Raw genomic sequence first — 24957 nt, 5'->3', positions numbered from 1 at the left:
TTTTCAACACCAACGCAGTGCTATTTCGCACAGGTACACCTTCATGCTACACTTCTCTGCATGACACCGTTGTGTATTTTTATCAGTCTAGACTGAGTTATGTGGCTGAAAATGTAATGGTGCAACATTGGACGAGGACCTGAATCGGAACGGGGTGCAACGGGTCGAAGCATACTCAGCCTCAAAGCAGTAACAATGTGCGGAATAGTGAGAAAGTAATTTTAGCTGCTTGACTCTCAACTTCTGGCTGCACACACTGGCTTCAATGAGCCACTGTCAGCACCAAATATAGTAGTCACTGAGCTTGCGAAATTGTTGTAGCAGCTCAGATAGCTCATTGAGGCATGCCAGATGCATGCCAGGCGTTAGTCTATTTATATCAGTCACAAATGTCATTTTTGAAGAGTGCGGATTGTGTCTATTTATATCAGTCACAAATGTCATTTTTGAAGAGTGCGGATTGTGATACAGGTGACAAGGTATCATGTTTTCAATTTATGTTTTTTAATCTTTGCTGCCTTGTGCTTGTCCTTTCGTTCTTTGTTTTGAATCTTTAGTACGTGCGTATATATTGCTAGATTGGGGGATTCACAGCTGGCACTTGTCAGTGTCTTTTGTCGAGGATCTGTGGTGCAGTTACATTCTGAATCATGACCGTAGCGATTGAGTGAGATGGCCTTTTCTGTTCAGGATGAGGGCAACGGAGCACCACCATCACCATCTCCGCCGCCTGCGAGTTCTCCGCAGGCGGACACGCCACAGTCTAACGCTCGGCGGCGGTCGACACGGCATCGCAACTACCTGGCCCGCAACCAGCTTCATAGGGCGGCTGACTTGCCCGAGGGATATGGTGAGAACGTGTACTTTTTTGGGCAGTGTTGCTCATTCTTTACTATACGAATACACAGTCTCCAGCCACATGTTGTCTTTAGTGTTTAATATTAAAAACTGTCCAGTTTTTTTAATATCAAAAACTAAAGACTAAACACGGCTGGAGTCTCTGTTTATTCGCATAAATTTACCCGGCCAGCCAGATCTCTGTCAAATATGTTAACCTTTAAATTCTTTATTATGCAAATTTTTTGGAAATGGCCCGCACTGAGTATGTTGCATTATAGCCAATGACAAGTAGGGGACCCATTTGGGAAAATATGTTTGAAAACAGCCATGTGACATGTTAATAAGTCAACAAAGAAACGGCACTTTGATGCAATCATCTATTAGATCAAATACTCATACAAAAGTAACTCTGCCTAACAAGAACAAAAACGTAGATCACAGCTATCGAGACAAGCCTATCTGGCAAATAAACATAATTGTGGAATAGCTAGATTCATCACTCAAGAACTCTGGTGAACACATGTAGGCAGCCTTTCACTTGGTCATGAATTGGGCCGGTGAAAAAAAAATATCGAGCAGGTTTCAATGATTCGCGGAAATTTGTGTAGGTGAAGCTTTTTTTTCTTTTTTTTTTTTGGCGTACACTCTTCGTAAAGTTTTTGGCCTTTGTTCTAGTGGAAATCGCTTTTTAGCAACTTCGGAGTGTAAAGTAATGGAGCGTAAGGAAAGGATGGCAATGGAATAAAATGATTGAACGGCACTTTTTTGTGCACGAGCGTTTCTAAGCGGCAGTAAGCATTCAAGTCTCAAAAGTCGTATAGCTCATGCAAGCATACGAAAGTGTTGGTACTCACGTCGCGTCACTCAAGTGTCGCATGCCACGGGGTGTTTCTCTTTTTCCTCTACCGGGTGTCGCCGCACACTAATTGTGCCTCTGTGCACTTACAAGTCAAGATTGTTTGTTATAAACTGGCTTTTTAAGTCGCATGATAGCATCTCTAGGTGTCAATGTGCATTCATTTGTCGCAAGCATAGGTCGGGAAAAAAACAAACAAAAAAAGTGGAACTCACGCAGACTCGCCAAAATTTTTCTGATCCCAAATTCTTAGGACTCACACTCACAAAAATTTTGTTCAACCAGACTCACTCACACTCACCGCTTGATTTGAGTCTGAGTGAGTCAACTCACAGGTGAGTTTGCCGACCTATGGTTGCAAGGCCCTTAACTATGACTAGGGAGTTGAAAAAATGAAAATATAGGCATGCTCTTGAAGACTTTGGACCCATAAATATCTGCCACGGGCGAAGAATTTCAACGAGTGGTTCATCCGTTCTTCGACGTCGCAGAGGTGCGGACGACGCAGCAGGGTCAAGTCTACTTCTACCACGTGGCAACGGGGGTGAGCACGTGGCACGACCCCCGGGTTCCCCGCGACTACCCCTCTGGCGACCTCGAATCTCTGGGACCCCTGCCCCGGGGCTGGGAGATTCGCTCGACTCCGACGGGACGCCTGTACTACGTGGACCACAACAACCGCACCACACAGTTCACCGACCCCCGGCTTCCTCTGCTGGGACTCGCGCCAGCGGCAAGGTGAGCAAACTGAAAGAGGAAGCATGTCTTTTGTTTTGTTCTTTTCTCCAATAGTTGCTCAGGGCTGTTTTGACGACTGCAAAACAAGAGAAGAAAAATAGTAAACTAAATGGGTCGGGGCAGAACCTTGAACACTTTTGGTCTCTGCTCGCTTTTAAAACATTTCGTTTCAGCTTCCGCACTGAACTAGTGTAGTTGTCATCTTTGGGCAGTGGCTTCTGGCCAGTATTGTTGTTTAACATAAAAGAGGGAAGGCTTGGAAGGAAAAAGGTGCTAAGTAGCTAGGCTTCCTTTCCTTTCAAGCCTTCGCTCTTCTATGCTATAAATCAAACCAACTAGCCAAACAGTTCACTATATTGCAGTATTGTGAGCACAAACTCAACGTCCAAAAGCCAAACAAAAACTGAACAAGTATAAGATCGTACCATTGGTAAAAATCCTTGCAGCATGAGGTGTTGCTGGAGCCAAGGTGTTCACTAAACAGTCTATTCTCCTTCAAGCCTGCAGTTGCCTGCCTTATGGCACATGTGTATAAATATGAATGTGTTGCAGTTGCTCTACTGACATGCTGTGTTCCTAGGATTTTTCATCTCTTCAAGATTTCATCGTCCCCTGAACTTCTACCCTATTTGTATTTGCGCCATTGGTAGTTGTTTATGCTCTTAGAATAGTGTCAAACTGACTTGTATCTAAAGAAAGACACTACATGACAGGCAGCTCCTTGTTTGTTGCTCTGTGTCGATCTTTACTATCATGTCACATTAGACAGAACCATCCCTAGACCATCATTAAATGAAACTGTGCACGTAAGACGGCATAATCAAAGTCCGACCGACATCTTTTCGTTCCAGGAGGGCGCTGCCCATGTCACAGACATCGTCGGCGCAAGGCCAGCACATGTCTCCTGCCCACGCGTCGCCAGCGCCCTCTGCTCCGACCTCGAACATGACCTCCGGATCTTCGAACCTGACCTCATCAAGCACGACAGGTCAGCCCAGTATGGCTCAGACTGGTTCTTCCCGAGAGGCACCTCCGCCACCGCCACCACCTGCGAGCCATCCTACTGTGGGACCGCGTAGTCCACCTGGTCACCCCAACCCGTTGACGACGAACGCCAACCCGCCCGGTGGAGTCATTCAACCTCACATCAACAATGTTCCTCCTCAACCGCCGAGCAATTCGGCGGCGTTGCCCCCACCACAGAGCCCCATGTCGCCCATCAACGTCAACGGGCTGCCGCCGGTCGTGCCTTCCATGACGGCGGCCAACAATCATAGGAACAGCTTCTTGTGAGTGCTGCTTCATCTTGGGACTAACTTTTAAAGCTAATGGGATTGCGGATGATTGGTTTGTGCCCTTCCGGCTTGTGAGCAGTTCTAACAGCAATGATAATAGAAGTTACATGACCATGTAGCAGGATAATAATCTGATGTCTTGTTTGCTATCAACAGCCTCTCAGGTTCGTATAGATGATAGTCTGGCATGCAAATAAGGACTGGGACTGCGACACCTTAGTTGTAATAAAGATACATGTGTTGGACTGGTGAACAGATTCGTACAAACTCTTCCAGCAGCATCATTATATTTATAAAAGGGCCAGTAAACAACCCCAAGGTCCGAAAATTGTTGTAAAGAGAAATATGTGCATTTTTACTTCGTGACCATGCTGCCGCAAGAATTTCGCGAATACGTGCTACATTAAAAAAGTTACAGGGGCTAGAACATCGCGTTCAGCTGATTTAAAATTTTCGCCCGGTCTCGCCACCCTTCTCCTTTAGAGAGAGGGGAAGGCGTGGCCCGTCGTCATGACTCCGCCCACTTCGGCAATGTAACGGGACGTCAGTGATTGACGTCTTCGATGAACTAGATCAGTTGCAATGCACTTCCACTTGCTACTATGCCTGTTTGTTTACTGTTCACCTGGTGCTGATCCTTCTCTGCAACCCAGTCGCTCGATTTTCAGCTGAAAACAGTTTGCAGCAAAACTGCATTCTAATACCCGGACATGAAGTTGGCCCAATTTTTCTGGAGTTCAATTTTTTTTCTTTAAAGCAGACTGTCGGGCCATCTGAGAGCAGCAATACAAAACACAAATGATGCGCTTCTAGTGGGGGTGCTGATCAACAAATGGCACCACAATCTGGTTACTCCCAAAAACTGGGTCAGTGAAGTCTTCCGATTTCATTGCAAGGAGCCTATGGGAAGTTTTGCAACTCTTATGATTGGATAGCTCTGTCGTAGCTGTGGGTGGGAACAGGAACTGTCGTTGACTTCATTACTGTTTATTGAGACCTGGTTTAGACCAAACGACGAGCTGCATGCTGCGTCGCGTCGCCGATCGCCCAGTTGTCGTCACTGCGCGTGCAAGGAGCATTGTTCAGGCGTAGGAAAGGAGCGCAAGAATCGTTTTTCGAAATGGAGGCTCTGCACGGCGTGCAGCTCTCTAAGATTCAGATAACGTGATCACTGTGTTCTACTCTACAAATTACCGAGCTTGTTTGGGGGGTGTAAAAAAAAAAAAAAGTTGGAGCCTGTTGTTGAGGTCAGTTGCTCATAGTTGGAGATGTGTCAAGTCGTTTGAGGACAGTTTTTGTTTTAAGATCCCTCTCATTTATATCTGTAATTATACAGTGGCGAGTATAAAACAATTCTAAGTTGTAGTGACCTCGCTACTCACCGTAGCGGAAAATCACCGCGGGTTCAGGCTTAGTGAGTCACAGGGCCACGTCTCCGTCATTAACCCATGTGTAGCGCACCGCTCCACGCGGGCTCAACTAACAAAGTGTTTGGCACGGCGCGGCAAAACAGTCAGTGTTTGATTAACAGCTATACACAAAGACTTCATTGCCTTTGGCGGCACCTCCAAACAACAGTACAACGTTCGCTCCCGGGACACAGTGAGCAAAGGCTTCCGCACGCTGACATTCAAGATAAAGGGGAGGCCGGGAGCACATCACAGCTGGCAATGGCGAGCTTTGACATGCCGGTCGGGAAAAGGTCTCTCGCGGCTATGCTGCGCACTCTCACGATGGCCACTGGGCCTGGTCTAGAAAGTTGGGGCAAACCTCGTACGCGTAGGCCCATGGCGAGAACGGCTTGGCGTGGTACGACAACTTCAAGCACTAGGCACCGCTGTTTGGCTTAGCGTATGGTGCCGAAGCTAACACTCAGGTAAACACGCCTGCCGGGGATGTCTAGGAACCCAGGCAGGCTACAGTCCGGCGATTCCCATAGGGTACGCGGACGGAGGAAAAACAACGTGCTTACCGGGCACTGGCCGACAGAGGATGAGACCCTTTCTGGCGCGCACGTGACTCGGCCTTGCTGATTCTCGCAGCCCACGAGAACATGCACCACGCCATCTATCGCCACGTGCCGTTACCAGAGCACGGGAAAGGAGAAGGAGCGGCCGTACGGTGCAATGCCCGCGAAATGGTCGCGGGCGTGCTGCAGATCCCCACAAATTTCAACATTGTCAGAGATTTCATGGGGATTTTAATGGCAGGGAGGGTTCAGAATCTGACAGCATCAAGTTACTGCAATGTATAGCACTCTTAATAACATTATTCTAGTGTTTAACAATCCTGTCAATTTCGAAAGCTGGAGCTTGCATAGGGTTGGTCGACCCAAGTGGTGAGCACTGAGCCTCAGAAGTGAGTGTGCTTGTTGGCCCAGTGGTCTCGTTTCATCATCGTTGCAACTGATGTAAAACTGCGCAGGGGATAGAATGTGAGAGAAGTAGGCAGAGCCGTGCTCAGCCTGTCTATTTGTTCTTGTGTGTTCTGTTCCTTGCGCAGTTTAATTTCAGTTTTTACGCCATACCGACTAGCCCCCCACTTTACGTGTCTTAATCACAACGTATAGTCGAGCAAGTGCATATCGATGAGGACGGAAGGTAAAAAAAAAAAAGACACTTTTATTCTTGTTAAAGTGCACTAGGGTACTTTATACAGTATGTTGATCAACCGTCAACTTTCCCTGCTTTCAATTTTATTTGTCCTTTCTCTGATTGCAGTGGTGGTGGAGGTGGGGGTGGCGTACCCTACCTGGCGAACAACAGTCCTGCGCCAACGGTCACGAGTGCCACATCGTCGTCGGCGCTCATCATGGAACGGTCGTCCTCGCCCGAGCTGTCCTGCTTGCCCAAGTACAAGCGGGACCTGGTGCAGAAGCTGACGACGCTGCGTCAGGAGCTGCAGACGGTGCAGCCCCAGTCAGGCCACTGCCGGCTGGAGGTCTCTCGGGAGGACATTTTCGAGGTTTGGAGTTTGCTTTATTCGGGCACGTGCACATTGTAGAAAAGTTCACCAACATGAATGAATAATGAACACTGTTTATTGTGGAGTGAATTTGTCACCAGAGCTAAAATAGAATCACAGGAGTCCGGAAAGAAATGAAAGTCTGTCGATCTCACGAGCCACCGGCCTCGAACATCACTTTCTTTCTTCGTCATGTGCTCTGGCCTCTCAGTTGAAGCTCGCGCACTTGTAGGGCGGACAGGTGCACTTCAGCTGGCTCTGTTTGTCGCAGGGGCTGTCAACATTTCACTTTGTTCACAACACCTGCATTGCGAAGAGCAATGTGCGTAACACTAGGAACACTGGCAGTCTCAGTAGCACTATATATGCTGTATCATCCAGACAATCGCTGGTAAGGCCTCCTGACAAGGCCTACATTTCGGGTCACAAAAATGGGACAGCGATCGGCACGCGGTCCGTCATATTCCTTGGTCATCTCTCTCGCTTGTGTGGTCTGCACCGTGCGGATAGCTTGATAGAAAGTCTAGTTATCCGCTAGTAACCGTCCACCGACGTATTCTTGCTGGCTATGTAGCCATTTGTACACGTGTGCCCCCATCTGCTGGTGCTCGCTTACGTTTTGACTTGCATTCGCCCCTAAGCATTCACGCATGTTTACAGTGGCCTACGTTCACACTCGTTGGCACTCGCTCGCACTCATTAACACATCACACAGGCACAGACTTGTGTCCATTTGAATTTACTCTCATTGATTTACATTTGGACTCGCGTATGTTGGTGAGCCCAATTTCAGCGATGTTTCACAGAAATTGGCCCGTCGGACACCACGTTACACCTTTGGCGGCTGCGTGACGGCCAAGTGACAGTCTTTTTCAAACGGTCCCCCTCCCACTCTTTTGTCCGATTAGTAGGATCGGGGCGCTGAGATTCCCAAGAAAAATTGTCGTCGTGCAGCTAGCACGAACGCTAAGATCCCCGGCACAGCCTTGATCTCTATCGTGATTTTGTACCCAGGGAAGTTGGTTGAGAACAAGTAATCAGTCAGTGGCCCTCATGGCTGGTCAGCTTTTTGAATAAGCGCACCATGGTTACTGCCTTTTTCCATGACCAAGCAATAAGTGCAGGAAATGTAAACTTGGTCATGTTAGGTTGTTCATTCATTTTGATGCATAGATTCTAAATATAATCTGCTCTATTTTTACAAACAGTAGGTCAATGTTTAACCTTTAAAGCAGCAAAAATGAATCGTGCAAACGAAACTTTTTTCTCTTTTTTTCCCCATTTTCGTTGCTTTGTGTCACTTTTCAAGCACGCAAGCACGTTTTCGGTTAACGATGCAGGAGTCGTATCGGCTCATCATGAAGATGCGTCCCAAGGACCTCAAGAAGCGGCTCATGGTCAAGTTTCGTGGTGAGGAGGGCCTCGACTACGGTGGCGTGGCCAGGTGGGCACGGTTTTTATTTTTCGAGCTGTAACGAACGGGACAAACAATCTGTGAATAAGCTAGCAACAACTCCGTAGCATGCATAAAGTGACTTAATGTGTAATATTCCCACTTGTTGTTGTTCATTCATATTTTATGGTGCGCCAATGCATGTTAGGTGTCCTTATCTTCCACATTTTCTTCATTTGCATAGTGCTACGTTAAACATTTGCTGTATAGGATTAAGATAAAGAAAGTGTAAAGGAACATGACTGTGTTTTTATAAATTGAAGCATCGATTTAGTAAGGAAAATGAACTTGGAAAGAAAAATTCAGTTCTTACTCATCTGTGAAGATAGAAGCCAACCAAGCTGCGACATTGGTGGGCCTGATATAATAAAATTATTGGTTTATTGGATTTATATATTATCATTGTTGACTATATTGAGCAAATAAGAGGCACGCACTCAAAGATACCAATGTCTCTCTTGTGCGTGACTTGTGTTATCAACGGTGGTCTCAAAATGATATCCTGTAGTTCAAAAGAACCCCCGTTGTTTTTAAAAGTACAAAAATGGCATGATGTTCGTTGCCTATGCAAGTGGCTTTGTCCTTGAAGCGAAATTTTTTTGTACATTATGCGATTTCGGTGAAATCATGCACCGTATATTCAATTTTACACCATGATCCCCCCCCCGCCTCCCTTTTTTTTTAAATTTAAAAAATGCTCGACTACTCGAGTTTAATCGGTTCGCCAGAAATTGTTGTTGCACATCTTTTGTCCATGAACCCGATCTCACAGTGCCTAGTCATATTACAGTTTTGCTGTTAAAGGTATGTTGCTGCTGTCAACAACCAATCCAAGTGAATGATTACAGCCAGGGCTGGCACCAGCGGGGGGGCGTGGGGGGGCTGAAGCCCCCCCCCAAAATTTCTGCCTCCCCCCTTCCCCCTCGCTCTTCCCAAGAGCACCATGCATATTTTCAGCAGCTTTTCTTCCAATGTTCCCCATCTGTTAGATTGTACATGGTGGAAATAAAGATTTGAGTTGATTTGATATGTTTCCAGCCTCCCTGTCCCCCTGAAGGAACGTACTTGTCGTGGTTGCCCTCCCAGTAAAGAAACATTCTGGTGCAGCCACTGAGTATACCATTTTCAAAGGATTCTCAACCTGTCTAAATGCTGCTGGTCTTTAGAGGCATTTCGGTAGGGACTGTAGCAGTAGAAACCATTCAGAATCGGAGGGCCTCCAGCACGTTAGCTCTTATTGCTCAGTCTTGTGAATGTCAGCCTCGTCGTTTATCGATAAAAATAGCAGCACATAGCCTGTGTCTTTGCTTTCTTTGGTACTAATTGCTTTACGCACGTTCGTTTGTCACGCAGGGAGTGGCTGTACCTTCTGTCGCACGAGATGCTGAACCCGTATTACGGCCTGTTCCAGTACACACGTGACGACATCTACACGCTCCAGATCAACCCCGACTCCTCGGTGAATCCGGTGCGTGACAGAGTTTTCTGGTCGTTTTAATGATGATGTTTTGATGGTTGTAGAAAAATAAAGATGTCGTGCTCTCTACAATTGTCTTGGCAAGTTACGGCACATGATGTTCTACTGTGTCGTTAGCTGGCGGACCGGTCCCACTCAAGCGTTACGTGTGGAAGTTACAAAGGCTTTGTTTCGGGGCTCGTTTCCAGCTCGCCACAATTCTCGAGACATTCACTCATCCTGATTTGTGCATTGCGCAGGAACACCTGTCGTACTTCCATTTTGTGGGCCGGGTCATCGGGCTGGCTGTGTTCCATGGCCACTACATAGACGGCGGCTTCACGCTGCCTTTCTACAAGATGCTGCTGGGAAAGCCCATCCACCTGGACGACATCGAGGCCGTCGACCCGGACCTGCACCGGAGCCTCACATGGATGCTGTGAGTAGCCGCGCCTGCAAAACTCGCTTGGTTGCATGTTCTGGAGCTGTTCTTCATTTGGTACATTCGTCAAAATGGTTGACCTGGGAAGACAAGGACTAGTGAATGCGCAGATCCTTTTTCTTTCTAAATCCCTGTCTACGTTACGCACCTGTATTTTTCGAGTACACTCGTACCTCAAATAATGAACACGTGTGTAACGAATTACAGTTGAACCCTTTTGTAAGAGACATTCATCAGAGCGGCATTCTCATCTTTTATACGAGGTGTCTCTTATGAGCAGGGTGCACTGTTCTTGTGTTCTGATCAACCCCAGTTTCAATATAGGCACACTGGTGTCTTTTATACCCACTTGTCTCCTATATCAGTGTCTTTTATGAAGCGGTTCGACTGCTTAAATGAGTATCTCTGTCATACACGCAGTGTTACAGATACTCGTTTATAATAAATTTTCGGATGTGACAAAGTTATTATTTTTGTGTCAGATGTGGCTTTCTTATAATTAGCTCAATGTTTGAGTGTAATGCATTATTTTTACATTGTAGTGGCAAGGTATTTCTGTGGTCACCGATGATAAGATTGTGGTTGCATCTACCAAATGGTGTTTTTGTGGGCGCTACATGTGACTCGCGGAGCAGCCTGGCGGGAAATTGCAAGTCTATGTATTTTTGGGTGTTTTACATCAACGACGAAGGCCTTCGATAATAAACAAATGGGAACAGGTAAGTTGGGTATTATTGGGAGAGGTTTCTGCCTCACACTGGAAATAGGCTCACAATCATGATGACATTCCGTGCTGACTACCTCTTTTAGTGAAACCCATCTGTTGGAGGTGTTGACCGATGCGGCCACTTCCGGGGGCTGTAGAGTTAAATCTCTGTGTCTTCGTTCTTTCAGGAATAATGACATTGGAGACTACATCGACACGACCTTTTCTGTGGAGCACAATGCCTTTGGCCAGCTCCAGGTGCACGAACTCAAGCCCAACGGCAAGGACCTGCCAGTCACGGACGACAATAAGAAGGAATATGTCAGGTATGTGCCAGTCTCTATGTGGTAGCTAGTTAATATACTTACTAATCGTCACCATCAGTTATTGTTGCTTTAAAGGCCCCATTGGGGTATTACACTCTGACCTTGATATAACGAACCCAGATATAACGAATTATTGGTTATAATGAAGTAAAGGAAGAATAGTTCTGTCATAGATACAGTACTGCAAATATTCGTGTATAACAAATTTTTGGATATAATAAAGCATTTTCATGGCAGGTGTGGCTGTTATAATGAGATTTGAGAGTACATAACATACAGAGATGAGTGAATGTGTGTTCAAAAACACATTGGTACACATTGGTTGTAGAATAGCTGAGGTTTAAACAGGCCCTATTCCCTAGTTACTAATAATATATTATCAGAAACCAGTTGAGCTTTCACATAACCTCAAACTGTGATTCATTTCTTCTTTATTCATGCGGCAGTAGCACTTTTTACGGGCAGTGACTAAGTTACTGCATAATAGTTACTAAAATGTGTATGTTCGCATCTAACAAGTTGTATATATTTTCTTCGTACAGAAATACAATTTTTTATAAACGGGCAGATAACACTGATGCTTATATGATCACAAGAATGTTTTAATGTCTCCTTGGCACATAGATAAATCAGAATTAAGTGTAATGTTCACGTTTGTGGCGTTTATTATTTACAGTTCCACTGGTAACAAAAATTAATGAATACACTTTATCAAGTAATCATAACAAGTAACCTTGCTGAAACTCCTAACGGTAACAAAATTACATTTATGCTTGCAATGAAAATATTATTCTTTATCGGTGCCAAGGTTCGTCAACGCTTGTTTTGCGTGTCGTGCCAGGAGAAATGGACTTTGAGACAACGCAGTAACAACACACACGACGTTTATGACAGAGCAAGAAAGAAAAACATAGAACACAGAACCAGAAAAACCGTGAAGCAGAAAAGTAAAAAAACTGTCTGATCAAACGATAAAACAAATGAACGAGAGTTCAAGGCGCAGAGTTTCAAAAACTTCACAATGAGATGCGGGCCTCGACGAACGCCGAGGTGCAGGGCAGGAGGCGGTGACAGTCGATCGGAAGCGGGGTGCGTCTCAATGTGTGATGCTATGGTGACGGTGACGCTTGGCGGAGTGGGGGCGTGGGTACGACTACGGAGCAGTCGACCCGCATCGGAGACGTGATGCTCCAAGCGTGGAATGGCCAGCCCGTCCAGCGAAGAGTGTGCGCCGAGACGCGATGCTCGGCGCAACCGTGACCGTTAGCCAGGCCACGATCGTCGCTGTGCCGAACTGCTGACCGTGGAGACGCCTCGCCGAAATCCGCGATGCCCTCGGCAAGGAAAAGAACAGCAGGCCAGGCCCCGCCCCGAGATGCAGTACTCGTGCCGGCAACGCCACCCCAGCTGGTAGTTGGACAGCAGTAGCGTGGACGGCCGCGTTCCCTGGCCGGAACCTGGATCGCCTGCGTCTGATGCTTCGACCCGCTGTCTTCCGTCTGCCACTGCTCCGGCTCGTCCCTAACCACAAAGCTTACCGCCGCGTAATGGTCACACGTGGCCCAATTGTGGCACGCCACCTCTATGGGCCACCACAGGTCATCAGCTGATTGGCTGACCTCGCGCGCACAGTTGGCTCGAAATCACACGCGCCTTGCCCCGCACTTCCGTCGTTGTTCTCGTTTTCTTCACCCATCACAATGCTCTTGGTAACTCGAGCTGATACACTGTTACATTTTGCAGGTGAATTGCGTATAACTGGTGCATTCCCGTCTGTGCACATGTGAGGCTTTCTTAGTTCACATCACGTCCTGCTTTCTTTTGTGCTCTTTTCAGTTTCAAAATATAATCTTAGAATGCGTATTGTGTGAGTTTAGTGTTTTCGATGCATTCTTGTACAGCATGGTTCACTGTTAAAAGGGAAGACTCGAATGAACGTCATCAATATTGCCGGCCCTCTAACAGCAAGTTTATAAGGAAACAGTCTTCATGCACGTCATTAATCTGTTAAAAGGAGTCGCAACTCTCAACCACCAGTAGTCTTATGCAAATCAAGGCCACTATGCTTCTGTAAGATAGAGAAATATAAACATGCTGTGCACCCAGGTGTTCCCTTTAACGCTGGACACGTCTGTACATTAGATAGTTGCCCGCACGCTACTTTCCACACTGCAGAAACTGAGCATGAAGCAAGCACAGTGGAGCCATCCTTTATGACAGTGTGTTTGTAAATGTGCAGGTTGTTTGTGAACTACCGGTTCATGCGAGGAATCGAGCAGCAGTTCCTGGCGCTACAGAAGGGCTTCAGTGAACTCATTCACCCAAACCTGCTCAAGTCCTTTGACGAGAAGGAGCTCGAGGTGAGCTTTCTCTCGTAGCTTTTTCTGTGGGATTTGTCAGGTCCTCAAACGCAGTTTGCTTGCCCAACAAAGCCGAGAAATCATGTGTTTTGAATGTGTAATGCACCCGTCAGTGTCCTACACCTCTGAGGGAGTAACCTTTGTGGATTCTGTGAAAATGATGCACCTTCTACGTCCTCTTAGAAGATGAGGTGATTCGGCACGCCATTTCGTAATTTTACATCTTTAGGGAGTAACGTTATGATGAGAAAATGAAACAGCTTGTAGAACTAGTGGGGGGAGCAAGATGATATGCACTCCTTGTATTTTGCACTTTTAGAAGTGTAGTGTTGTTTCACTGTTAAAGATGGTGCACCTTCTAGAACTGATTTGGAGAGCAATACTAGTTTATACACCCTCTTGATACTTTGTATCCTCAGGGGAGTAGCCTTGTTTCACTGTTGTAAAGGATGCTCCTTCTATTGAGTAATTTCCATCCCTGTGATACCTGTTGTAATTACTCTGAGAATCAGCTTTACATAAAGCTACCTGCCGCCGTGACTTGGCTTTGGCGTTCGTTTGCTGAGCAGAAGGTTCTGCTCAGCAAACGTTACGGAAGCTGCACCAATAAAGGCCGATTGCTTGAAATGAACCTGTCTCATACTCTCTCATTGATATTAAATCATGTGTATTTGCCTCCGTATTATGGCATAATAATAGCTCAGGACATCTGCTACTGTGTCATTCTGTCAAGCTTATAGCGCGCTTTGACTCGTTTTATTGATTCATTAATACTTGTGCCTGGACCTGATGATACTCCATAGCCGTGTAGATTCATGGCATGTTAGGTCGGTACTAACTACCGTATTTACTCGCATAATCCTCGCACTTTTTTTGTCGGAAAACTGATGCAAAGTTGGGGGGTGCGAGAATTACGCGGGGAAAACTTTCCACGAAAACGTACAGAGCGAAAAAGAAAAACGAAGTGGCCGCAAATCGGGATTCTCACACCAGCAACTTACACTAAGCTTTAAGAAGTACTAATTAGAACTTACCTCAACAATAAAAGCAGAGGTTCAACACAAGGCAAGATTTATTTTAAACACAAAAAGTGCAAGCAAATAGTCGAGAATTAGAATACCATACGAAAGCTTGAGGGCGTTGCGGGCGTAACGGTAGCGTTCATCGCTTAGCAGGAGCCCTCAAAAGGTAAGCGTAGGATGTCAGTATTGGGCTGATGGCCATTAAACACAGAATCATCCGCGGTTTCCCTCTGAAGAAATAAAGTTTACCATCAATCCCAGTTTTAGGCCCACGGCAGGCCCAATGTGTCTTGGTGGCTTTCAGCTGCCGTCACCAGTTGTGAACACAAAACTCGTAGACTCCGAAGGGCCTACCAGCGGCCCTGTTGCCGTCGTTTAGTGCATGATCTATCACTTGCAACTTGAAGCAGCTGTGTAGCTTCAGTATCACCCCATAACGTGCCAAGATTACCGACACAGCATACAAAACATCCCGCAACGCGCACTGGCCACTTCGGCTTGGCTTGAATTGGATTAAATCTGCGTGCAATAGTGCGCTTGATGCTTAAGGTGGTGCCAGATGGCACACGCTATCATCATCAGTGGATGGAACGAGCAGATGACATTATTGCGGCAGTTTTTGGGGGTGCGATAATTACTCGAGGAAAAAAAAGAAATCGTATTTTTCTTGGGCCATGGGTTGAGGGGGGGGGGGGGGGCGAGGATTACGTGAGTAAATACGGTAACCCAGCTAAAGGCATATTAGCGAGGTACCTCACATGTGCTGTGTGTGTCATGGCCTTCATCACGAATCGCCGTTATGTTGCCCGTGCAGCTGGTGATCGGCGGGCTGGGCAAGATCGACTTGGCCGACTGGAAGGCCAACACGCGGCTGAAGCACTGCACGGCCGACAGCAACGTGGTCAAGTGGTTCTGGCAGACTGTCGAGTCATACAGCGAGGAGCGGCGAGCGCGGCTCCTCCAGTTTGTGACGGGCAGCTCACGGGTTCCCCTTCAGGGTTTCAAGGCTCTTCAAGGTGAGAAGGCAGAGGCCTATGTCTATTCTAGCTGCTTTTTTCTGTGTGATCGCATGCCATCATAGATGTGATGAAGAGTATTTGGAATCCGAAGGAAACAAAGTAGTGAAGTTGGTACGGGCCAGTGCCAGTAATGTTCCAGTGCACGAGTTGAGACGCTTTGTGACAACTTCGGCATGAGTGCCATTATACAATAGTTGAGCGTGGCTGTCCAACGTCGTTCTGTCATCTTAAGCATTCTGAGACTGCTCCATGGGAAAGTGCAGCAACATTCACAGCAGAGTACCCTTAACGACTAGTCACTAATGTGGCTGCAAATTTATTTCCTCAGTTTCCCACTGAAGTGATTACTTTTAACGACAGTTGTTCTTGTACTCGCAAACCGCGCGAGAAGTATTAATGGGCCCAGCCCTGGTGTTTGAAACGTGGCAGCAGGTCTGCTCCACGATTATAGAAATAGTCCCACTCATGCGCTCGGCAGTGTTCTCCAAAAGCAGGGACTGGCTCATAACGCTCGTCCGGAGTGCACTTGTCCATGAAGAAGAAATGCCGCAGAATCGTAAAGTTGTGTCTGAATATAATGACAAATATAATTGGAAAAATGTAGACTTTTGTCGAGGTCACTGTAAGCGTGCAGTGCCGACGGCCCCATTGACCGCAATCATGTGAGACAGCAACCCACAGGTACTGTGGCGAAGTATGTGGTTCTAAGCTGTGCGATCGCTACATTTTTCTCATCTTACATTACTGCAGTGTCGAATCGTGCTCGCCTCCTCACAGTCGGCTCTGAGCACCAAGTAACATCTGGCGTTTGCACCGGTTTGCGCAGGTTCCACCGGAGCAGCCGGTCCTAGGTTGTTCACGATACACATGATCGATGCCAACACGGACAACTTGCCAAAGGCACACACGTGGTAAGCACCTTGTCTTGCTCGCCCTCTCGCTCTGTATCACTCTTCACTATCGCTTTTTTGATTTTTGGCTTGGTTTCATTGAATGACTTGCCTGTGCGGTTTCATTTTTAAGTCTGATGCTTTCGCTATCTTCATTAAGTGCAACCCTGCCTTGTGGTCTAGCGTCATGTTAGACCCACAAATTCCTTTATTTTATAATGCCTTGCCATTTTCTGCAGTCATCAACTCCATTTTATTGTATCCCTGATACTTCTCTTTGAGCTAATTTATGCTGCCATCTTCCTTTCTTTTTATGTTGTTCTTATGATTTTTCATGCTATCACTTCTTTAGAATTTGGAATAAAATTAGACTACGAGAAAGACGGGACAAGAAGACAGAAGGGCAAGCACTTACTATAAAGTGGTTTATTACCGGTTTCCGTGCTTTAATTTGAAGATCACGCACCAACATGTTCAGAGATGCATTCACTTGTTCAGAACTCTGCCGTTTCGAATAGTAAATCCCTCCCTGACCTCATCGAGCTAGTGCAGCTACTCAATTTTGTGTTGTATGCGTCAATGCCATACTACAAACTGACGCAAGAGAAGTGGGGATGAGGGAGGGAGGAGTTTCTAAGCAATGTCCAAGCAAATACTACTGATTTGGTTCGAACAGTTTTGAATCAAATTTGAATATTATATATATCATGTATGCAGAAGAATGATCATGCTTGTCGTGACCCAACCAACTTGTGCAGTATTTCTTTTTAAATTACAAACAAGGCCTGTGCAATTGTCGTCCTTTTTTTGTTCAAAGGAGGTGTAAACATCTTTGAAAAATAGCAAGATTTCACTTTCGTTTAAATGAACGTGATGACTTGTCAAATACGTTACTGTAAATATGTTATTATGCCACTTAGCGTTCGATGTGCATGCAAAAGACGAGACATTCTCACACGTGCAAAAGTAAAAGTTGACAACTTTTAAAAGTAAAGTAAATACAAATACACTCAAACTTAACAAAATTGTATCTCACATGGAGATTAGCTCAGTATATCCAAAAATTTCTTACAAAGGTGTACTATACCTATTCGAATCTAGGCCAATAGTTTTTTTTTTTTTTTCAAGTTTTTTTGCATTAAATTTTAGGGTCGCTTAGATTCGATCTTGAAAAACGCACCATCTTTCATTGAGAAAAGTGGTGCACAACTAGCACCACCTAGACGGTATTATAGCCATTAATAGCCAAGCCAACACCTGGCTTAAGTAAAAATGGTATTATGCCATTTTGATCTTTGTAGCGAATGTCGAGGCGAACCGTTCGTTATTTCGAGTCGCGCTGCGAGTGGTCTCTGTGTGGTGTAGCTCTATGGGGCCAAACAGGTGGTGTCATTATAGTGCCGCTTATAAAAGGGAAGTTGTCCTAGCCGTGGAGTCGTCATCCAACATTCAAGCCGGGCGGGACTTCGGAGTGGACGACAAAATGTGCGTGACTGGAGGGGCTGCAGCGTGGGACGACAACCCGGGAACTTTGATTGTGCGCTCTTTTAAGAAGTGCGGCACATCCAATACACTTGATGGCGCGAAGAACTGTGCACTGTTTGAAGCCAGCGACGGCGATTCGGAATGAGCGCGGCATCGGCAAGCACGGTATCTTTATGATGTAAATAACTAGAAGCAGCGTGAGAAAAATGACAACAAAAAAAACACGCACAACAGGACTAGTGACTGTATGTTTCTCAAGTTATTTGCATCATGAACCAACTGCCTTCTTTCATCTTCGTGTTCAATAATGGTCCTCTCTTGGTGAACACTGTTTCGTTTGGCCTACGTTCGAGGTCATTTTTTTTTTTTTTTATTCAGGGCTTCGGATTTATGGAGGTCGGCTTAGAATTGGGGTCGGCCTAGATTTGAGTAAATACATATTCCTAACCCTTACACTGTCTATTGCATGACTGTTCTTCATTCACTTTGTTATAACCAATGTTTTGTTATATCTGGGCTCGTTATATCGAGGTTTGATAGACAGTGTTAGGAATATACCTTTATAAGGAATTTTCGGATATAACAAATTAAATTTCGTGTAAGGTGCAGTTTTCGTATATTGAGGTTTGAGTGTATCTCACTGGTGTGTGTTGCATCCTGTCTCAAAGAGCTATGTGTAGGAAATAAAGGAGTATTTATATCTCACATTGAAAATAGGGAGGCAGTTGTCAGAATATGTGCTATTTCACTTTGTGGCATTTGCTTCACTTCCAAGAAAGAGTTACCAAATAGAATTTATTGGCTCTGCACTTATGAAGTTTGATTGCTTGCCAACATTTCATGCAACATGAGATTCACGTAATCTTTCACCTTCTCCTGTGCAGCTTTAACCGAATCGACCTGCCTCCATATGAAACTCAAGAAAAACTCAGCGAGAAGCTAACCCAGGCCATCGAGGAGACTTGTGGATTCGCCGTGGAGTGACTTTCATCGCGTAGTTTCTTTTTAAAATCTTCTGCATCGGCCGTTGCGTCATCTACTACGACAGAACAAGTGGCTGCACTGCCGCCTTGCCAGCGGATGGCGAACCTGTTGCGCGTTCTCGAAAGCTGCTCGACATGTTGACGACATGTCTTGTCACGAGACGTATCGCCAAGCAAAACAGCTACCGCATTGTCTGACGTGTCCCAGTGTGTTTGGATGCATTGCAGAAGCCATTGACTTATCGCTTACTGGTGTGGCGCGTGTGTGTGTGTTTGTGTGCGCGAAAGTTTAGGTGAACAGTTGTACGGGTCTCTGTATTGTTTTCTTTACGTTGCATTGCTTTCGGACCGCTCACCTTGTCGTGGCTATTGAACGATGCATATATGTGTGCATATACTCGCAATTGACTTGCACGAGAGAAAGGAAAGGTTATCACGTGTGATAAGAAGTTAGGTTATCTGACATAGAATGACACAACAAAACGCAGTTGTCTTTTTTTTTTCATACTGTCACTGCCATCACAACAACAGAACAATGAGGAGAGTTTTTCTATCTCTGCCTCTTTCTTCTTTTTTTTTATTTCAGATTTTGTCCGGCAGGTGCTCCATTCTCGGTTCATTAAGTTTTTGCATTGTACAAAGTTGTCCGCGCTATTCCTCGTCTACGCTTTGTGGCAGAGGCACTTCCGCCTAGGATTGCACGGTTGGTGCTCGGTTTTCGAGCTCAGTCTCCTGCTCTATGCAAGATCGTCAAGGTTTGCAAGAAGATTGGTGCATTCTTTTTTGTTGTTGTTATTGTTGTTGTTCCACATTGATGCTGAGCAAGGAGCTCTTGAGAAGATGCTATCTCATTTCTGTACATAGTCACAATTCGTCGCATGTCTAAAAACTTTGACACACACTTCGCTTCTCTTACTTTTTTGAGCCCGAACACATCGTCTAGTTACAAAGCAAATAGTCTGGTTTACTGCTAATTGCTATAATTAACTTGGTATCTGTTCTGTTTGTAATTTGCTGCTGTACTGTATCGTGCATGTTGTCTTTTGTAAAAGAAAAAAAAAAGCATGTATGATTCTTTCATGGTAGCTCTTTCTTGAGCGACATGTCGCGAAACACTAGGGTCTCGTAGATGAAGTTCTTTCTGGAGGCCACACAAACCGTCGCCAATGGAATAACTCGTCACAAGTTTGAACTGCCTCTCGACCACCAGCTGTCTTAATTTTTTGCGCTGGTTTGTTGGTGGAAGACGGCTTGGAACGGCTCCGAACAAAATCATACGCAGCTAAATTCAGGCATTTCATTTTTTGGGGGATCCGAGTGGCGCTTTGATTTACTTGACGTAGTCTTCACAGCTGCGCATTGTTCAAGCGAACGAAACAACGATTTGCTGTGATAGATCAAGAAATAATGGCACTGCTTGTTAAGCACATACAACAAATGTTGACTCAAGAAAGTGATAACATTTCTATTTTTGTATAACTTTCTTTCCATCACACGCTGTGCAAAGTAGCCTTTTTTCTTATTATTTGTTCGCAGTGCTTGTTTAACGAAAGATGTGTGTCATTGTGCTTTGTAACTTCGCACCTTATTTAATGGACTGCTTCTACATATATTGTAGCGATGTATCTTTTGGATGGCATGTTTTTTTTTTTGCTTATTGTTTTCGTGCACCGTGTGTTTCTTGTCGTATTTTTTACTACAATGCATTATATGATAATTATTATATCACTTTATTTCCATTGCTTTGGAGCCGCCCAAATTAGGGTTGTGTGAAGCAGGCGTCACACTGTGACGCTTGTTTGTCTGTTATTGCAGCAACTAGTCCCACGTGTCTTTGCCCACATTTAAGCAACTTTGCTGGCAGGCTAGTTGGCGATGCGTAGTTTGTATGTACTACAACAGAATGAACACGTTACGAGAAAATGTAGAAGACGCAGAATGGTGTGCCACGCTATGTTCTGTGCCTTTCCTGTTTTCTTGTTACGCATTCGTGTTGTGTACCCATGAACTGTGCCCCTCATTTAGGTTTTTTTTGTTTGTTTGTTTTCAGACATACGGCGCAATCATGCATATAGCTGAGCACCCACCACTTCTCATTCGTGCCCATTTCACATTCAATCGCATAGTGAAGTTGTGCATTCTTGGAAGTCTTACTGTGAATGTCATGTGACACTCTGCCATATCACACCATCAGACAGTCACATGTGACAGTCACATATTTGCATATATGACTCGCACGAGACAGCCATGTGATGGTCACTTGTGACTGTCGCATGTTACTTCTTTGTGACAGTCTTATATCGACTCGTATGACTGACATGTTCACACATGCGGCTGTCACGTGTGACACTCTCGCGCTTGCACATGCGACTTACACGTGACGTTCACAAGTCTTTCCCCTGTGCTGCACGAGTGCACCCTTTCACAAGTTTGGCTTGCAACTAACGACCAGATCTCACACGGTGCCTATGCTCCTGCACTTCTGCTCTCACCAATTCGGTGCAGTGCAGTGATAGCTACTGGTTGCATCAGCTTCTCGGAACAGAGAACCAAAGGAAGTACTCGCTCCTCTATTGTTTGCTTCTGATTGCCATTCGCATGACACCAGCTGAATAGAAGTGTAGGGGAGCATTTAGCAGATGATTGAATGTGACTACATTTTCTCAACCAGCAGCCTGCATTCACTGCTGATTGCCCGACAAGGGTAATAGCCTTCGCTGAACTTTGCGTAATTGGCGAGACAGAGTGCAGCATCATTATACTCGGGGACAACTTTCTGTGTTGATGTAGGGAAGGCTACCGGAACCAAAGTGTGCATGTGCCACCACTGAAGAATATAGTCCCACAAATGTGTCTGTGTTTTTGGTGCGAAAATCACAAAATTAGCATTACGTTATTTTCGTCACGATGCTGTTTATAAAGAGACATGGAATGAACCAAGGACGTATAATTATTTGTTTTGCTTTATGAAGTGTAATTTCGCATTTTGCACGTCCAAAAACATCTCACACTTTAAGTGCATCTCATAGTCAAAATGGGGTCATCTTCTTTAGGTGAGCGCGCCTTGCTCTTTAGCTATTCCAACGACTCGCCGAAGAAGCTTGTGTCGAAATTCACTCACAAATGGCTGTGCAAGCAGATGTTGCAAGTTCCATGCTGTTATTCGGGCATGGCCGTCATTCGAAAAGCGAGTCTAGCCGGACTACTTCGCGTAAGAGTACATGTGCTCCACCCCCGTAGCTTTCCCTTCGTTGCCACAGAAAGTTGTCCCCAAGTGTAGGTGCGCCTGAATCATTTCTTCCAAGAAGTATAGTTTTGTTTGCGTGTTTGTCTCTTGACCGCTTAATGGTTCAGCTTCAGTCATGTGCATTAGATTGTTTATGATTCAGACTTCAGTAATTATAAATTGTTGGCAACTACAAGGAATGTCAGAAATTCATAGGCGAGGCATGTTATCTATGCAATTTGAAGCCACCTAATTCGAATGAACGAGTGCCGGTTTCATCTTGACCTTTGAGGATTAAGTAAGTTTAAGAAAAGGATTGTTACTAACTATGCATATTCAACTGCTGTGCAATGAAAAAGAAAAAAAAGAGAGAAAAGGGTTATGAAAGTTCATGAGCACACATGTCTCCAGGTCATCTTACGTGCAGTTAATGTGCAAAGTGCTGTAATTCCTTTCGTTTTCTCATTGACATAGAGCAAACTTGTTGAATGTTTGTTACTTGTTCACTCTGAAGTAACGATCTTGGCTAGCAAATGTTTTGAAGACTGAATTGTTGAACAGCGTTCATCGCTCACATTTTCTTTTTTTCAACCAAGGCTTGTGCTTCATTCTCAACATGTCATGTTCACAAACACTCTACACTCTATCTACACCACCAATGTGATACACATAACATTTGTAAAACATACTGCGGCTGCATTTGACTCCTTACTAGCACCGCATTCAGAGTGCTTGCCTCTCTTCATCGACGCTCCTCTTTTGACAGTTTCGTCAGCGGAGCTCAAAGTCATTTCACATTCCAAGCAAACTATTGGCGAGGAGTTGGCACCTGCGCCCTTGCCAAGTTAGAATAAATAATACATGAAGCGAGATTCGATGTGTTGCAAGCTTTGCAAGACTGATTTCACAGAAAAAAAAAACTGCAAGTTGCTACGTTTGCAATTGCAGCCTGCAGAGCAGTCACATTGCGGCTTCATCTCTCGACGTTTCAAATCCAGAGTTGGGAACAACTCGTTCTTGGCACTCTGGGTGGAACAACCGAGTCCAATGACTGATGCTTAGAGTCTTCTTTTTTGTTTTTCATTGTGTAGAAACATTTTCCCACATCTTCTGACACTGCCATTATATGGCCCAGGCTGCTCTGCTGTACTTATAAAATACCTGACGTAGCACTTTGTGCAGCCGGCAACAACATAGTTAACATTTTCCGCGTGTCTCGAGCGCGCCCTGTTCAAGCTGTTTTGAAGGCCGTCTCGGGGCCCTTCTTGCGTATTTTGAGGGGGTCACCAAGGGGTTGTTATATCTTCCACTGTTCTCGAAACATGGGAGAGAGCTTCTAAGCGAAAAACGTGTTTGGTCTGTTGTTGAAAATGTCTCGCACGACGACACTTTTCTTGCGCCCCTCTCGTCTTTTTCCAGATTTCTAAGGGGGAAAAAAAGTCCCGACGTTCCGCTGCCTGTCTACTGACGTTGCGAGAGAGCACAGAGTGCATGACTCAAATGTGTTGTCTGTGTGGACTTTTTAGGTGACTGTACAAAGATAGCGAGGAACTACTGTTGATGAAATTTCTTGCCACACTTCTGGCCTCGAAAGGGCAAAACGCCAACTTAGCTGAAAAGTACCAGGCAGCATTACGGTGGCTTTTATTTGTTTGTGTGGCCCAAATGTAACCATCCTTCCAAGTTTGCTCGAGGAAGCAAAGGTGTAGATGCTTGAGCTTGTGACTCGATTGTTTCGATAGTTGTGCTTGGTTGTTATGGATGCCTTTGTATGTGTGTGTGTGTATGCCCTTACGCTTCACTTGTCTTCTGGTCATACGGAATGTTGTGTTGCCGAGACAGGCCTGTTCGGTTGGTTCCTTACGCTTGCAGACAGATTTGCGTGGAGGTGGCATTTCATGGTGTGTGTGGTTGAATGCAGAACTTGTTTTCTATGTTCCAAATTGACCATGTGTTGAAGTAATATTAGAGAAAAAAAATATATCCCTTCCGTAAAGTAAGCACTGGCACTGCTTGTTTATGGAATAAATATTGCACCTTACGTCATCTTTACAGTGGGTGTTCCATTTTTTGTAAAGCGGGTGTTTCTGTCATTGGTTTTCACCGCGATGAAGTGGATGACGCGTACTCCAGGCCTTTGACAAAGGCGGCAATTGATCTGTTGCAGCCACTGTGGTAAATAAAATGCACTGCAAAATGCCACCTCAGTGTAAACGTTTGGCTGTAAACAAATTAGCAATGGAGGCAGTGGAAGCTGTTTGCACCTCTCTCGCTTTTCACATGCAGCACTTATCAAAAAGGCCATAGATGAGGAAAGTGATGTTCTCACGTAGATTTTTTTCGCTTCACCCTGAGTTTATGAAAAAAATGCTGTAAGAACTTCTTCGTTGTACCAGGGGCACTTCTCAGTTCCGTCTGCAAGGGATGCAAAAGGTTTCGAAGCAGTGTGCAACTTTTCACTGCCACCAAAAGAAGCGCAAAACGAAAGTAGACATTGCAGCTTTTGGAAAGCCCACAACAAACGCTGCTAGACAGCCGCAACTGCACCACGGCTTGTGCCTTGCGACTCATTCGTGTTCTAGGAGCCGAGACTTGGAAGTTTTTATGTGGTGCGAATGTTAGTGTTGAGTGCTGCGAATGCACATTTCTGGCACACTCTTCCACGCAGTGTGTCAGCTGTTTCGTGTCAGCACATTGCTTTTCGTGTATAAAAAAAAATCTTATTATGACTCGTGTTTGCACCTCACATGTCCTTCCTCTTTGGTCTTGAGAGTGCGGACAACTTTTATTGTAGACTGTGAGCCCTCGAAATACTTCCATTGTTTCCTATTATGTGTACGACATACAAGGATGTGCGAAACACCATACAAAATAAAGTTGTACCATAAAGAGTAAA

The 24957-nt window shown here is 45.3% G+C and overlaps 1 protein-coding gene across 2 annotated transcripts in view; it reads left to right on the top strand.

Annotated features, from left to right (window-relative positions):
• Positions 1–24957, top strand: part of Smurf (SMAD specific E3 ubiquitin protein ligase) — a 131799-nt gene extending 106842 nt beyond the window's left edge. For both annotated transcript variants that reach the window (XM_075868674.1, XM_037431038.2), the window contains 12 exons: positions 691–850; positions 2188–2434; positions 3286–3723; positions 6450–6693; positions 8034–8137; positions 9500–9614; positions 9863–10041; positions 10939–11076; positions 13316–13436; positions 15273–15474; positions 16304–16388; positions 18737–24957. In XM_075868674.1, the coding sequence (XP_075724789.1) occupies positions 691–850; positions 2188–2434; positions 3286–3723; positions 6450–6693; positions 8034–8137; positions 9500–9614; positions 9863–10041; positions 10939–11076; positions 13316–13436; positions 15273–15474; positions 16304–16388; positions 18737–18836 (2133 nt within the window). In that variant the 3' untranslated portion in view covers positions 18837–24957. The remainder of the gene's footprint in view (positions 1–690; positions 851–2187; positions 2435–3285; positions 3724–6449; positions 6694–8033; positions 8138–9499; positions 9615–9862; positions 10042–10938; positions 11077–13315; positions 13437–15272; positions 15475–16303; positions 16389–18736) is intronic.

The sequence above is a fragment of the Rhipicephalus microplus genome, chromosome 7 (assembly GCF_043290135.1).
Source record: "Rhipicephalus microplus isolate Deutch F79 chromosome 7, USDA_Rmic, whole genome shotgun sequence".
NCBI lineage: Eukaryota > Metazoa > Arthropoda > Arachnida > Ixodida > Ixodidae > Rhipicephalus > Rhipicephalus microplus.
This window is presented reverse-complemented; position numbering and strand designations above follow the sequence as displayed.